General features: G+C 39.2%; 1 protein-coding gene across 4 annotated transcripts in view; it reads right to left on the bottom strand.

Moving 5' to 3' along the window:
• The window catches only part of TAX1BP1 (Tax1 binding protein 1), an 88,976-nt gene that overhangs the window by 39,690 nt on the left and 35,268 nt on the right, over positions 1–14,018 (bottom strand). For 3 of the 4 annotated variants that reach the window (XM_032643923.1, XM_032643922.1, XM_032643921.1), the window contains exons 6-7: positions 6,905–7,053; positions 6,719–6,809 (exon numbers count right to left, since the gene is read on the bottom strand). The exons of the other annotated variant lie outside the window; for it this stretch is intronic. In XM_032643923.1, coding sequence (XP_032499814.1) covers positions 6,719–6,809; positions 6,905–7,053 — 240 coding nt within the window. The remainder of the gene's footprint in view (positions 1–6,718; positions 6,810–6,904; positions 7,054–14,018) is intronic. 4 annotated transcript variants of the gene reach the window in all.

Consider the following 14,018-nt stretch of genomic DNA (forward strand, 5'->3'; position numbering starts at 1 on the left):
TACCACACTCGCTAAGTGGAATCTCCTTGCCAAAAAAACACAAAACAAAAATCCCTAGGGAAGTTTTACTTCCAATTTTCGGCATACATGCATATAAATGAAATACTGTTCAGGACACTGGGAAGTTGGGAGAGAGTGTATTCAAATGGAAATTTCAGAGTCACTTTGATCCCAACTGCTAATTCTTACAGAAAACAGGAGATGTTAGCACACTGTAAAAGAATAAACCCCCAAGACACTCGTTCTTTCCCTTTCTCCCTCCCAAGTCTTATGCAAAGGACTCGTCATTCAGGTGTACAACAGAGACACACAAAATCTTTGCAGAAAGTAAGAAAAAAGGAATATAAGGAATAAATAATTTAGAGCAGTAAAAGAAAAATAAATTCTGGATTTACCCTAAAATGTACTTGTCAACCCTTTACAAAACATTGGAAGTACTGTTTCTCAGGATAGAAGAGAGAAAAGGCAGGCAGGATGGAAAGGTGACAGCTTCAGGGAAAAGTTCTCCTCTTTCCAAAATAAGTCATTCTAATTATCATTACACCTCTCAAGCATTAAACCAGGTAAGTAAAGTAAGTAAACAGGGTCCTGGTTTACTTAGGACCTTCCTAAACCCTTCCCAATACTAACTAGTATACCTTCAGAATTCATTTTATTTAATTTATTATTGAAGTAAAATGACTGAAAACATAGACATGCTATTTACCCAATTATCTCCCACTGTTCTAACAGAGAAACAACATGGAAAGTACTTAATTATCCAGAGAAATAATGCCCAGGTCTTTTCCTGGCACAAAACTGAAACATTATCACTGAAATTCATAGTAACATTAAATAAAAAATTATTACAGATGCAAAATCTTCATTTAGTTAAAAAATCCTTTATAACTTAAAAAACTGCATTTGAAAGTAGTTTGCAAAAAAAGCAAAAAAAACAAAGACACTGTATCCAACTGTTCAAAAACCAAACATTATACCTGGGCACTTCTCCTTAAAGTCAAATCATAAAATCATCCACCAGTGAGTCTTCACTATTTTCCTTCCTATTCTGCGGGAGACACACACACACACTCTCTCACGCTCCGGGGATGGTACACACACACACACACACACACACACACACACACTCACTCTCACGCTCCGGGGATGGTACACACACACACACTCACGCTCCAGGGATGGTACACACACACACACACACACACACACACACACACACACACACACTCGCTCATGCTCCAGGGATGGCTGTTCCAAGAAACAGAATGGGTATAACCCATGACATGCAAAATGTTACTATCTATGCTCTGCAATGAGGTGCACAGTGGACTCAAATTTTTTATTTATTTATTTATTTTTTTGCGGTACGCGGGCCTCTCACTGTTGTGGCCTCTCCCGTTGTAGAGCGCAGGCTCTGGATGCGCAGGCTCAGCGGCCATGGCTCACGGGCCCAGCTGCTCCGCGGCATGTGGGATCTTCCCAGACCCAGGCACGAACCCGTGTCCCCTCCATCGGCAGGCGGACTCTCAACCACTGCGCCACCAGGGAAGCCCAAATTTTTTATTTTAAAGGCAAAAAATTTTAAAGACTAAAAAAAAATTAACCACCCCCCAAAATAAGAAGGAAATTACTGTAGTTTTGTGGTATAGTTTGAAATAAGGGAACACGACACCTCCAGCTTTGTTCTTCTCAGGATTGTTTTGGCTGTTCAGGGTCTGTTGTGTTTCCATATAGATTTTAGAATTATTTGTTCTAGTTCTGTGAAAAACACCATAGATATTTTAATAGGGATGCACTGAAACTGTAGATTGCCTTGGGTAGTACGGTCATTTTAACAATGTATATTCTTCCAGCCCATAAGCACACCATTTGTTTGTGTCATCTTCAATTTCTTTCATCAATGTCTCATAGTTTTCCCAGTAAAGAGCTTGTAACTCCTTAGATTTTTTCCTATTTTATTTTTTTTTTTTTTTTTTTTTTTTTTTGCGGTACGCGGGCCTCTCACCGCTGTGGCCTCTCCCGCTGCGGAGCACAGGCTCCGGACGCGCAGGCTCAGCAGCCATGGCCCACGGGCCCAGCCGCTCCGCGGCACGTGGGATCCTCCCGGACCGGGGCACAAACCCGTGTCCCCTACATCGGCAGGCGGACTCCCAACCACTGCGCCACCAGGGAAGCCCCTATTTTATTCTTTTTGATTGTAAATGGGATTGTTTTCTTAATTTCTCTTTCCAAGAGTTTGTTGTTAGTATGTAGAAATGCAACATATTTCCATATATTAATTTTGTACCTTGCAACTTAACCAAACTCATTGAGGAATAGTAGTTTTTTGGTGGCATCTTTAGGATTTTCTGTATATAGTATCATGTCATCTGCAAACAGCGACAGTTTTACTACTTCCTTTCCAATTTAGATTCCTTTTCTTTCTTTTTCTTGTCTGACTGCTGTGGCTAGGACTTCCAATACTATGTGGAATAAACATAGTCAGAGTGGGCATCCTTGGCTTGTTCCTGATCTTAAAGGAAGTGCTTTCAAGCTTTTCACCACTGAGTACATTACAATGTTAGCTGTGGGCTTGTCATATATGGCTTTTATTATGTTGAGGTATGTTCTCTCTATACCCACTTGAGGTTTTACCACAAATGAATGCTGAATTTTGTCAAAAGCTTTTTCTGCAGCTACTGAGATGATCATACGATCTTTATCCTTCAATTTTTTAATGCAGTATATCACATTAACTATACTTTGTATACTACAAAGCTACAGTAATCAAAACAGTATGGTACTGCACAAAAACAGACACCTAGGACTTGCCTGGTGGTCCAGTAGTTAAGACTCCAGCTTCCACTGCAGGGAGCATGGGTTCGATCCCTGGTCAGGGAAATAAGATCCCACATGCCTCGAGGCACACCGCACCCCCGCCCCCCCAAAAAAACTTTGGGACTTCCCTGGTGGCGCAGTGGTTAATAATCTGCCTGCCAATGCAGGGGACACGGGTCCGATCACTGGTCCGGGAAGATCCCAAATGCCGCAGAGCAACTGAGCCCGTGCACCACAACTACTGAGAGCCCGCGCACCTAGAGCCTGTGCTCCGCAACAAGAGAAGCCACCGCAATGAGACGCCCACGCACTGCAACGAAGAGTAGCCCTCCCTTGCCACAACTAGAGAAAGCCCGCGCACAGCAACGAAGACCCAATGCAGCCAAAAATTAAAAAAAAAAGACAGACACATAGATCAGTGGAACAGAACAGAAAGCCCAGAAATGAACTCACACTTATATAAGCAATTTATCTATGACAAAGGAGGCAGGAATATTACAACAGGGAAAAGACAACCTCTTCAATAAATGGTATTGGGAAAACTGGACAGTACATGCAAAATCATCAAACTGAACTACTTTCTCACACCATATATAAACTCAAAATGGATTAAAGACTTAAATGTAAAACCTGAAACCATAAAACTTCTAGAAGAAAACATAGGCAGTATGCTCTTTGACATCAGTCTTAGCGGATTTTTTTGGATATGTCTCCTCAGGCAAGGGAATCAAAAGCAAAAATAAAACAAACGGGACTATGTCAATCTAAAAAGCTTTTACCCAGCAAAGGAAACTGTCAACAAAATGAAAAGGCCACCTACTGAATGGGAGAAGATATTTGCAAGTGATATATCCAACCAACATGGAGTTAATATCTAAAATCTACAAAGAACTCATACGACTCAACATCAAAAACACAAGCCCAGTTAAAAAATGGGCAGAGAACCTGAATAGACATTTCTCCAGAGAAGATATACAGATGACCAAGAGGCAAATGAAAAGGTGTTCAACATCACTAATCATCAGGAAAATAGAAATCAAATACCACCTCAATGAGATTATCACCTCACACCTGTCAGAATGGCTACTATCAAAAAGACAACAAATAACAAGTGTTGGCCAAGAATGTGGAGAAAAGGGAACCCCCCTGCACTGTTAGTGGTAATGTAAATTGGTGCAGTCACTATGGAAAACAGTATGGAGGTTCCTCAAAAATTTAAAAATAGGGACTTCCCTGGTGGTCCAGTAGTTAAGACTCTGTGCTCCCAATGCAGGGGGCACAGGGTTGATCCCTGGTTGGGGAACTAAGATGTCACACAGTGTGACCTTAAAAAAAAAAAAGTTAAAAATAGAACCATATGATCCAGCAATTCCACTCCTGGGTATTTCTCTGAAGAAAACAAAACACTAATTTGAGAAGCTATAAGCACCCCTATGTTGCAGCATTACCTACAATAGCCAAGATATGGAAGCAACCTAAGTGCCCATCACTGTTTTTTTTTTTTAAATTAGAGTATAGTTGCTTTACAATATTGTGTTAGTTTATATTGTACAGCAAAGTGAATCAGCTATACATATACATTTATCCCCTTTTTTTGATTTCCTTTCTCATTCAGGTCACCACAGCACTGAGTTCCCTGTGCTATACAGTATATTCTCATTAGTTATCTATTTTATACATAGTGTCAATAGTGTATATATGTCAATCCTAATCTCCCAATTCATCCCGCCTCATGCCCATCAATAGATGAATGGATAAAGAAGACGTGGTGTGTACATACATACACATAAACACACACACACACACACACACACACACACTGGACTATTACTCAGCCATAAAAAAAGAAAAACCTTGCCATCTGCAACAACGTGGACAGACCTAGACAGTATTATGCTAAGTGAAATAAGTCAAAGATAAATATCATATTATTTCACTTACATGTGGAATCTAAAAAACAAAACAAATGAACAAACATAAAAAAGAAACAGAGTCATAGATGAAGAGAACAAACAAGTGGTTGCTGGACTACAGGGGAATAGGATGAGAGAAACAGGTGAGGAAGATTAAGAGGTACAAATTTCCAGTTACAAAATAAAATCAGTCACAGGTATGAAGTGTACAGCATGGGGAATATAGTCAATAATTATGTAATACCTTTGTATAGTGACAGGTAGTAACTAGACTTATTGTGGTGATCATTTTGAAATGTACAGAAATATCACATCACTATGCTGTGCACCAGAAACTAGGTCAATTAAACTTCACAAACAAACTCGTGAAAAAAGAGATCAGATTTGTGGTTACCTGAGGCAAAGGGTGGGGGAAGGGGGGAATTCTGAAAGTAATCAAAAGGTACAAACCTCCAGTTATAAGATAAGTAAGTACTAGGGATGTAATGTACCACATGATAGCTAAAATTAACACTGCTGTATGTTATATATTGATATCAAAGTTATTAAGAGAGTAAATCCTTAGAGTTCTCATTACAAGGAAAAAAATCTTTTATTTTATACCTATATGAGATGATGAATGTTCACTAAACTTATTGTGGTAATCATTCCATGATGTATACAAGTCAAATCATTATGCTGTATACTATAAACTTATACAGTGCTATATGTCAATTATATCTCAATAAAAATGGAAGAAAAAAGAGGTGATCCTCAGAACAGATTTGAAATTTCATACTTGAGTACCCAATGTTGGTATCTAGCTTATCAATGTATATAAATAAATGAATAGTTGTTTTTTAAAGAGAAGGAGGAAGAAACCCACTGGTAACACAATAAATCATATTTTAGTTTCTTAGTACAAACTGAGACTCTCAAATACTGAATATATGCAGAGTTTTATGTTTTATCTTTAATATATACCATAATATCAATATATAAATGAGTACTGTCCTTTTCTAATCTAATAAAGAGATTGAATCTATCCAAATAATACTGACTTAGCTCAGACTGTTCTTGAAATTCCTCATCTGGAACTTCCTTCAGGAACTGCTTATGAGCCACTTAAGTAAGTCCCAATACGCATCCACGACATTATTGACAACTAAAGCTCACTACCCTACTTCAGAGTCACTTAAAAAGGAAAGGAGGAAAAAACTTCAAAAGGGTGAAGATTTGTCAACAGGATCTTTTTTAAAATGACAGTCTCTGAAGATTATTATTATTATTCCAAAAGGCAAACTCTAAAACATGATCATCACTGAAGTAAATTAATGCTCTCCTTAAGGTTTATATATTCTTAAAAGGGGAAAATAATTAGTTGCACAAATTCTGATAAACAGGTATCTTGTTACCATTACAACTCTTTGACTTATTATACATTACCTGCTAAGTATCTAAAACACCAGCAATTTAATTCCCTGACAACTAATTAGGGACTATACACAATAGGCAGCTTTAAAATATACTCCCAAAACCTTTGATTCTCCTCTTAAAGAAGTGGAGCCTAATTTCCTTCTCCTGAGTATCAGCTGGAGTTACTTGCTTCTAATTAATAAGATAAAGAAGAAGCATCAGTGTACAACTTGGAGACCAGGTCATAAAATGCACTGACTTCCTCCTTGCTCTCTCTCGTATAGCTCACTCTGAGGGAAGCTGGCTGCCATACTGTGAGAACATTCAAGCAGCCACTGAAGAGGCAACATTCCAAGAAACTGAAGGGCCTCCTGCCAAAAGTCATGAGTGAGCTACTTTGACAACAGATTCTCCAGTTCTAATTGAGCCTTTGGCTGACTGCAGCCCTTGCCAAACATCCTGACTGCAACTACACAGGAGACCCTGAGCAAGAACCACTCAGCTAAGCTGCTCCCAAATTCCTGACCACTAAGTTTTGGGGTAACATGTTACACAGCAAAAGATAACTAATAAAAATGTAAAGAATAAATTACCTTATAAAGTTCCTTCTCATCCTTTTCTGTCTTCAATTGACATTCAAGCTGTTCTCTTTCATATTGTGCCTTTCTGAGTTTGTCCTTTAAACTGAGTTAAAGTCAAATAACGTTAACATAGACAAAAACAACTTTCTTAAAACAGTTTTAAAACACAAAGATACTTTTTTAAAGCATCGGGAATACCTGTCTAATTCAGTTTCTTTTTCAATCGCTTTATGTGTGACTGACACAATATCTTCCTCAAGCTGGAGGGCTTTGGATGTAGCATCATTGTAACTCTTCTTAAATTCTTCATTTTCCATTTTTAAACTTTGTGAGACTTCAAAAAGAACCTTAGAAACAATAACAAAATATTTTGAGAAACACAGAAACATAATTAGAAATACAAATTTGTGTATCTCTAAGAAATCTATTTACGGTTAAAAGTTTAATCCCACATTTGTCCCCTCCGAAGTTTTTTTGTTTTGGCGGTACGCGGGCCTCTCACTGTGGCCTCTCGCGTTGCGGAGTACAGGCTCCGGACACACAGGCTCAGCGGCCATGACTCACGGGCCCAGCCGCTCCGCGGCATGTGGGATCTTCCCGGACCAGGGCACGAACCCATGTCCCCTGCATTGGCAGGCAGACTCTCAACCACTGCGCCACCAGGGAAGCCCCCCTCCAAAGTTTATAAGACTAAAAACTAAACCTGAAATGGTAACATACATTAAACTTTTCAAATACTAAATCAATTATTAACTTTTTTCCTGGACTTTTCACACACTGTTTGCTGATTTCACTAACTTCTCCACCAGAGGGCAGGCAACTGAAGTGAGGAAAAAATTTAAAAATTAGTCACTTTGCTTTTTACATCTCGCTTTCCAATGTTACCCCAATGACAAAACAAGTTTCATGATACTAAACAAAGTTAACACCAACTTCTTCTAGCATAAATCACTAAGTGCCATTGATAATTATACCAAAGCACTAAGTTAAGATATATGCCTAAAGCCATGTTCCTAAAGCTCCTGTCACTGTGATTCAAGAGGCTGGAACAAATATTTAAAGACACTGAAATGAATATAAAAGAGGTAGTAAATGTGATGAATTTCATTTTAAACAGATAATTTAAAATTTTTTATCACATCAATTAAGACAATTAAGTAACTTATGAGAATTCGATCAAGCCTCTCCCTAAGCCTGTTTTATAATTTGTAAAATGGAGATAATAAGGCCTTTTCTGCCTCGTTTATAAAATTATGGGAACCAAATATAACAGTGCATTTGGAGGTTTCCACATAGTTATGGGAAACTATACATCAAAAGAACTGATAAATTAAGACAAATTGTGTTTGTTAAAAAAATAATTTTACAATTTCCCCACTAATGAAAGTACCACCCGGGACTTCCCTGGCAGTCCAGTGGTTAAGACTCTACGCTTCCCTCGGTGCTTTGTGACCGCCTGGAGGGGTGGGATAAGGAGGGGGGGAGGGACGGAGACACAAGAGGGAACAGATATGGAAACATATGTATATGAATAACTGATTCACTTTGTTATAAAGCAGAAACTAACACACCATTGTAAAGCAATTATACCCCAATAAAGATGTTTAAAAAAAAAAAAAGACTCCACGCTTCCGCCTTCCCCTGTGGCGCAGTGGTTAAGAATCCCCCTGCCAATGCAAAGGACACGGGTTCGAGCCCTGGTCTGGGAAGATCCCACATGCCATGGAGCAACTAAGCCCGTTCACCTCAACTACTGAGCCTGCGCTCTAGAGCCCGTACTCCACAAGAAGAGAAGCCACCACAATGAGAAGTCCGCACACCGCGATGAAGAGTAGCCCCCACTTGCTGCAACTAGAGAAAGCCAGGGCGCAGCAACGAAGACCCAACGCAGCCACAAATAAATAAACAAACAAACAAACAAATAAATTAAAAAAGACTCCGTGCTTCCACTGCAGGGGGCATGGGTTCGATCCCTGGTCAGGGAACTAGGATCCTGCATGCCCTGTGGCCCAGCCAAAAAAAAAAAAAAATAGTACCACCCAACAACGAAAACTAAAGAAAATCACCATTCTGCCAATTTAAATGTATCAAATGTTACAAAGTATTTATAAGCCACTTTGACTTTCATAAAGTAACAGCCAAATTTTTTACTTATAGGTAGAATATCACTTTAAATATCTTGCTAGAATATGAAAATTACTAAACTGCATCTAAGAAAAACGTAATTCATTAAGAAGCTTATCACAACAGAGGTCAGATACACTCTATTGGTTTTATTTTTGCTCAAAACAACTGTTTGCCTTACTGAATTTGCAACATAAACCAAAGACTGTTATGCAAAACTAAATGCTTTTCTGATTTCAATTCTACACAACACCAGAGAAAGCAGGTGATATTTACTCCCTCTCCCATAATTGTTGTCACTATCCAATGATCCTTTAATATTTGACACATTTTCAGTATTTGTCTAGCTGATTTATAAGGACGGTCAGAGAGGTTGCTAAATAGTTTTTTACTATTTTTTTTTTTTTTAGTTTTTATTTTTACCAAATGCTTTCTTGGTACTGTGAATAGGCTACAGATTTAATCCAGGTATTTCTTCCTAGGAAAAAGATTAGATTGCTCAGAGGCAAAAACTAGTTTCTGATTCTGCAATTAATGAAGTTCTATAGTGGGTAAATAGCATTCTAAAGAAAATGCATAGAGAATAACTAGAAAAGATTCATAAGCAACTAAACACAAAACATAAACTAACTGCTTTATCTATGAGTCAGTTAACTCTATAGTGAGTCACAAATTAATTCTAACTATACTTGAGAGTCTTGGAATCTTTTCTTGGTACCTATAAAAGCAACCAATAGCTTCTCAGCATCCAAGCCCACTGCAAAAGGCATGAAAATACTAAAGTGGGGATTATTCTTCAGGCCTGTAGCACTCATATCTGAGTGAAGGATAAGCATCTTCAATGTGTCTAAGTTTCCTTAGCATGAAAATGACATCAAAGCCCTTAGTGTACATACAAATAACTAAGAACCATGTTTTCTTTAAAAAAATAATAATAACATTTTTAAAACAGTAAAATTTACAATACAGTCTTTGAAAAACACTTGAAATTTGGAATAAATATTCATTTGGTCAGTATTTGCAAGGTATGTCAAAAGGGCACCATAATTCTAATATTAAAACAGAGAAAAACTTAGAGATGAGTAAGTCAGCTACACCGTGCACCAAGATAAGAACAGTAACAAAAGTGGTGGCAAAAGGAGATTAAGAGATTTGGGCATTTCAGATTCATGCAGCAGACTTCGCCCCTCCTCCTAAATTGAAGGTCACGTCACCATGACCTACTATTACCAATTCCTCCAAGTCATAACCCTCAAATATGAACAACCAGATAAAAAGACTGTGAATCATCTATGTGGCTAAACATGCACTAAAAATATCTTAACAACACATTTATTCCTATGTTAAATAAAGACAAAATTAACTCTGACTACAAATGAATACATGTAAAGAAACTGGATACAATATCACTGACAATTATCTAGAAAAAAGTATGATGATATTCTGGATTCAAACATACAGCAAGAAAATTTAGTAAATTAGTTCCTGAATACTCTAAATGGCAAATCATTGGCAAAAGGATTATGTCATTTATGGAAATTGCTAAAAGATTTTAAAATAAATCTTACTCATTTGAGGTAATCTGGCTTTTCTCAAACACTATGCTTCTTGAAATCGACTGTAATACCAAGCTATGTAGTTAGTTATAGAGAATATAAATGTATCTTCTTTGGTTCCTAGAAATACACCAAACAAAAATATAACTGACGGGCTTCCCTGGTGGCGCAGTGGTTGAGAGTCCGCCTGCCGATGCAGGGGACATGGGTTCATGCCCCGGTCCAGGAAGATCCCACATGCCGTGGAGCGGCTGGGCCCGTAAGCCATGGCCACTGAGCCTGCGCGTCCAGAGCCTGTGCTCCGCAACGGGAGAGGCCACAACAGTGAGAGGCCCGCGTACCGCAAAAAAAAAAAAAAAAAAAAAAAAAAAATATATATATATATATATATATATCTGACAACAATGTACTATAATAAACTATCTTCATGGCATTAAAATAATGTGTTAAAAGGCAAAATAAATAAATAACAATAATAACTAGGGAATTAACTGTTTCATTAACATTGCTCCCATAAAAACAACCTGTTCAAGTTTCAGTTAGTTTTTTTTTTAATATTTATTTATTTATTTGGTTGCATCGGGTCTTAGTTGCAGCAGGTGGGCTCCTTAGTTGCCAGCTCGCCAGCTCCTTAGTTGTGACATGCGAACTTTTACTTGCAGCATGCATGTGGGACCTAGTTCCCGGAACAAGGATCGAACCCAGGCCCCCTGCACTGGGAGTGCCAAGTCTAAACCACTGCGCCACCTGAGAAGTCCCTCAGTTACAGCTTTTGTTTGTTTTTTATTTGTAAACTTTTTATTTGTAAACTAACCTGATAGAAACCATAACTTACTTTAGCATATTTCAATTTGCAGTACTTTAGATCTCTGAATTTAAACAACAAATATTCACATAACCTCTTCGGTAATAAACTTCAAATTTATCTTAAGAAAACCTTATACTTTTATTCAAACAACAACAGCAAAAAATTGCACTAAGAACATTTCCATGAAGGGACTTCGCTTGTGGTCCAGTGGGTAAAACTCCGCATTCCCAAAGCAGGGGGCCTGGGTTCGATCCCTGGTTGGAGAACTAGATCCCACATGCATGTTTCAACTAAGAGCCTACATGCCACAACTAAGACCAGGCTCAGCCAAAATAAATACATTTTTAAAAAAGAAAAAAAAAGACAATTTCCATGGAGAATATTGTCCATATTCCAAGAGAGCAAAGTTTAAATACAATAAAATGTAATAAGAGCCACTTCTACTATCAAAAGTCTGCTATGAGCAAATACACTTAAATTCTACCTTTGTGAAACCATAATCAAAAAGAAAAGACGGGACTTCCCTGGTGTTCCAATGGTTAAGAATCCACCTTCCAATTCAGAGGACGCGGATTCAATCCCTGGTCGGGGAACTAAAATCCCACATGCCATGGGGCCACTAAGCCCACACGCCATAACTAGAGACTAGAGAAGGCTGCACACCATAATCAGAGACTAGAGAAGCCCGCGCGCCACAACTAGAGAAGCCCGCACACTGCAATGAAGACCCAGCACACACACACACACACACACACACACAAAAAGAAAAACAAGGGCTTCCCTAGTGGCACAGTGGTTGAGAGTCCGCCTGCCAATGCAGGGGACCCAGGTTCATGCCCCGGTCCGGGAGGATTCCACATGCTACGGAGCAGCTGGGCCCGTGAGCCATGGCCGCTGAGCCTGTGCGTCCAGAGCCTGTGCTCCGCAACGGGAGAGACCACAACAGTGAGAGGCCCGCATACCACAAAAAAAAAAAAAAAAAAAAAAACACAAAAAGGCAACCCATAGAATGGGAAAAAATATTTGCAAACGATGTAACCAACAAGGGATTAATCTCCAAAATATACAAACAGCTCATGCAGCTCAGTATCAAAAAAAACAACCAAATCAAAAACTGGGCAGGGAATTCCCTGATGGTCCAGTGGTTAGGACTACATGCTTTCACTGCCAAGGGCCCAGGTTCGATCACTGTTCAGGGAACTAAGATCCTACAAGCCAAGCTGCATGGCCACAAAAAAGGCAGAAGATCTAAATAGACATTTCTCCAAAGAAGACACACAGAAGGCCAAAAAGCACATAAAAAGATGCTCAACATCACTAAATATTAGAGAAATGCAAATCAAAACTACAGTGAAGTATCACCTCACATCAGTCAGAATGGCCATCATCAAAAAGTCTACAAATAATAAGTGCTGGAGAGGGTGTGGAGAAAAGGCAACCCTCCTACACTGCTGGTGGGAATGTAAACTCGTACAGCCACTATGGAGAACAGTATGGGGGTTCCTTAAAAAACTAAAAATAGAACTACCATATGATCCAGCAATCCCATTCCAGGGCATATATCTAGAGAAAACTATAATTCGAAAAGATACATGCACCCCAATGTTCAATGCAGCACTATTTACAATAACCAAGACATGGAAGCAACCTAAATGTCCACTAATGGAGGAATGGATAAAGAAGATGTGATATATATATATATATACACACACATATGTACAGTGCAATATTACTCAGCCATAAAAAGAATGAAATAATGCCATTTGCAGCAACATAGACAGACTTAGAGATTATCATACTAAGTGAAGCCAGAAAAAGAAAAATATAGTATCACTTATATGTGGAATCTAAAAAAAATGATACAAATGAACTTATTTACAAAACAGAAACAGACTCACAGACTTCAGAAACAAACTTATGGGGACATCACTGGTGGCTCAGTGGTTAAGAATCTGTCTGCCAATACAAGGGACACAGGTTCAAGCCCTGGTCCGGGAAGATCGCACATGCCATGGAGCAACTAAGCCTGTGCGCCACAACTACTGAGCCCGTGCGCCACAGCTACTGAGCCTGTGCTCTAGAGCCTGCAAGCCACAACTACTGAGCCCGCATGCCACAACTACCGAAGCCCGCGCACCTAGAGCCTGTACTCCACAACAAGAGAAGCCACTGCAAGGAGAAGCCCACGCACTGCAACAAAGAGTAGCCCCTGCTTGCCACAACTAGAAAAGGCCCGCGTGCAGCAACAAAGACCCAACACAGTAAAAAATAAATAAATAAAATTTAAAAAAAAAATTATGGTTACCAAAGGGGAAATGTTGGGAGGAAGGATAAATTAGGAGTTTGGGATTAACATACACACACCACTATATACAAAATAGATAATCAACAAGGACCTACTGAAGAACACAGGGAACTCTACTCAATATTCTGTAATAACCTATATGGGATAAGAATCTGAAAAAGAATGTATAAATAAATAACTACGTGTGTATGTGTGTGTGTGTGTGTGTGTACAACTGAATCACTTTTCTGTATACCTGAAATAACACAACATTGTAAATCAACTATACTCCAGAAAGGCGGGGGCAGGGGCGGACCGAGAGGCGGGGAGTGTCACAGGGCCAGCCCCACAGGCCCCTCTCCCGGGGGGGCCATGCAGGGCCAGAGGGGCAGCGGACACGTCCGCATCGGGGTCCTCCGCCACCCTCGGCACGGGGGGTGGGCCGGGGTTCCCGGGCGCTCGCGACCCTTGCGCTCTTCAAAAAGAAAAAAAAAAACTATACTCCAATATAAAATAAAAATTAAATATAAATAAATAAAT

This window comes from Phocoena sinus, chromosome 9 (genome assembly GCF_008692025.1).
Source record: "Phocoena sinus isolate mPhoSin1 chromosome 9, mPhoSin1.pri, whole genome shotgun sequence".
NCBI lineage: Eukaryota > Metazoa > Chordata > Mammalia > Artiodactyla > Phocoenidae > Phocoena > Phocoena sinus.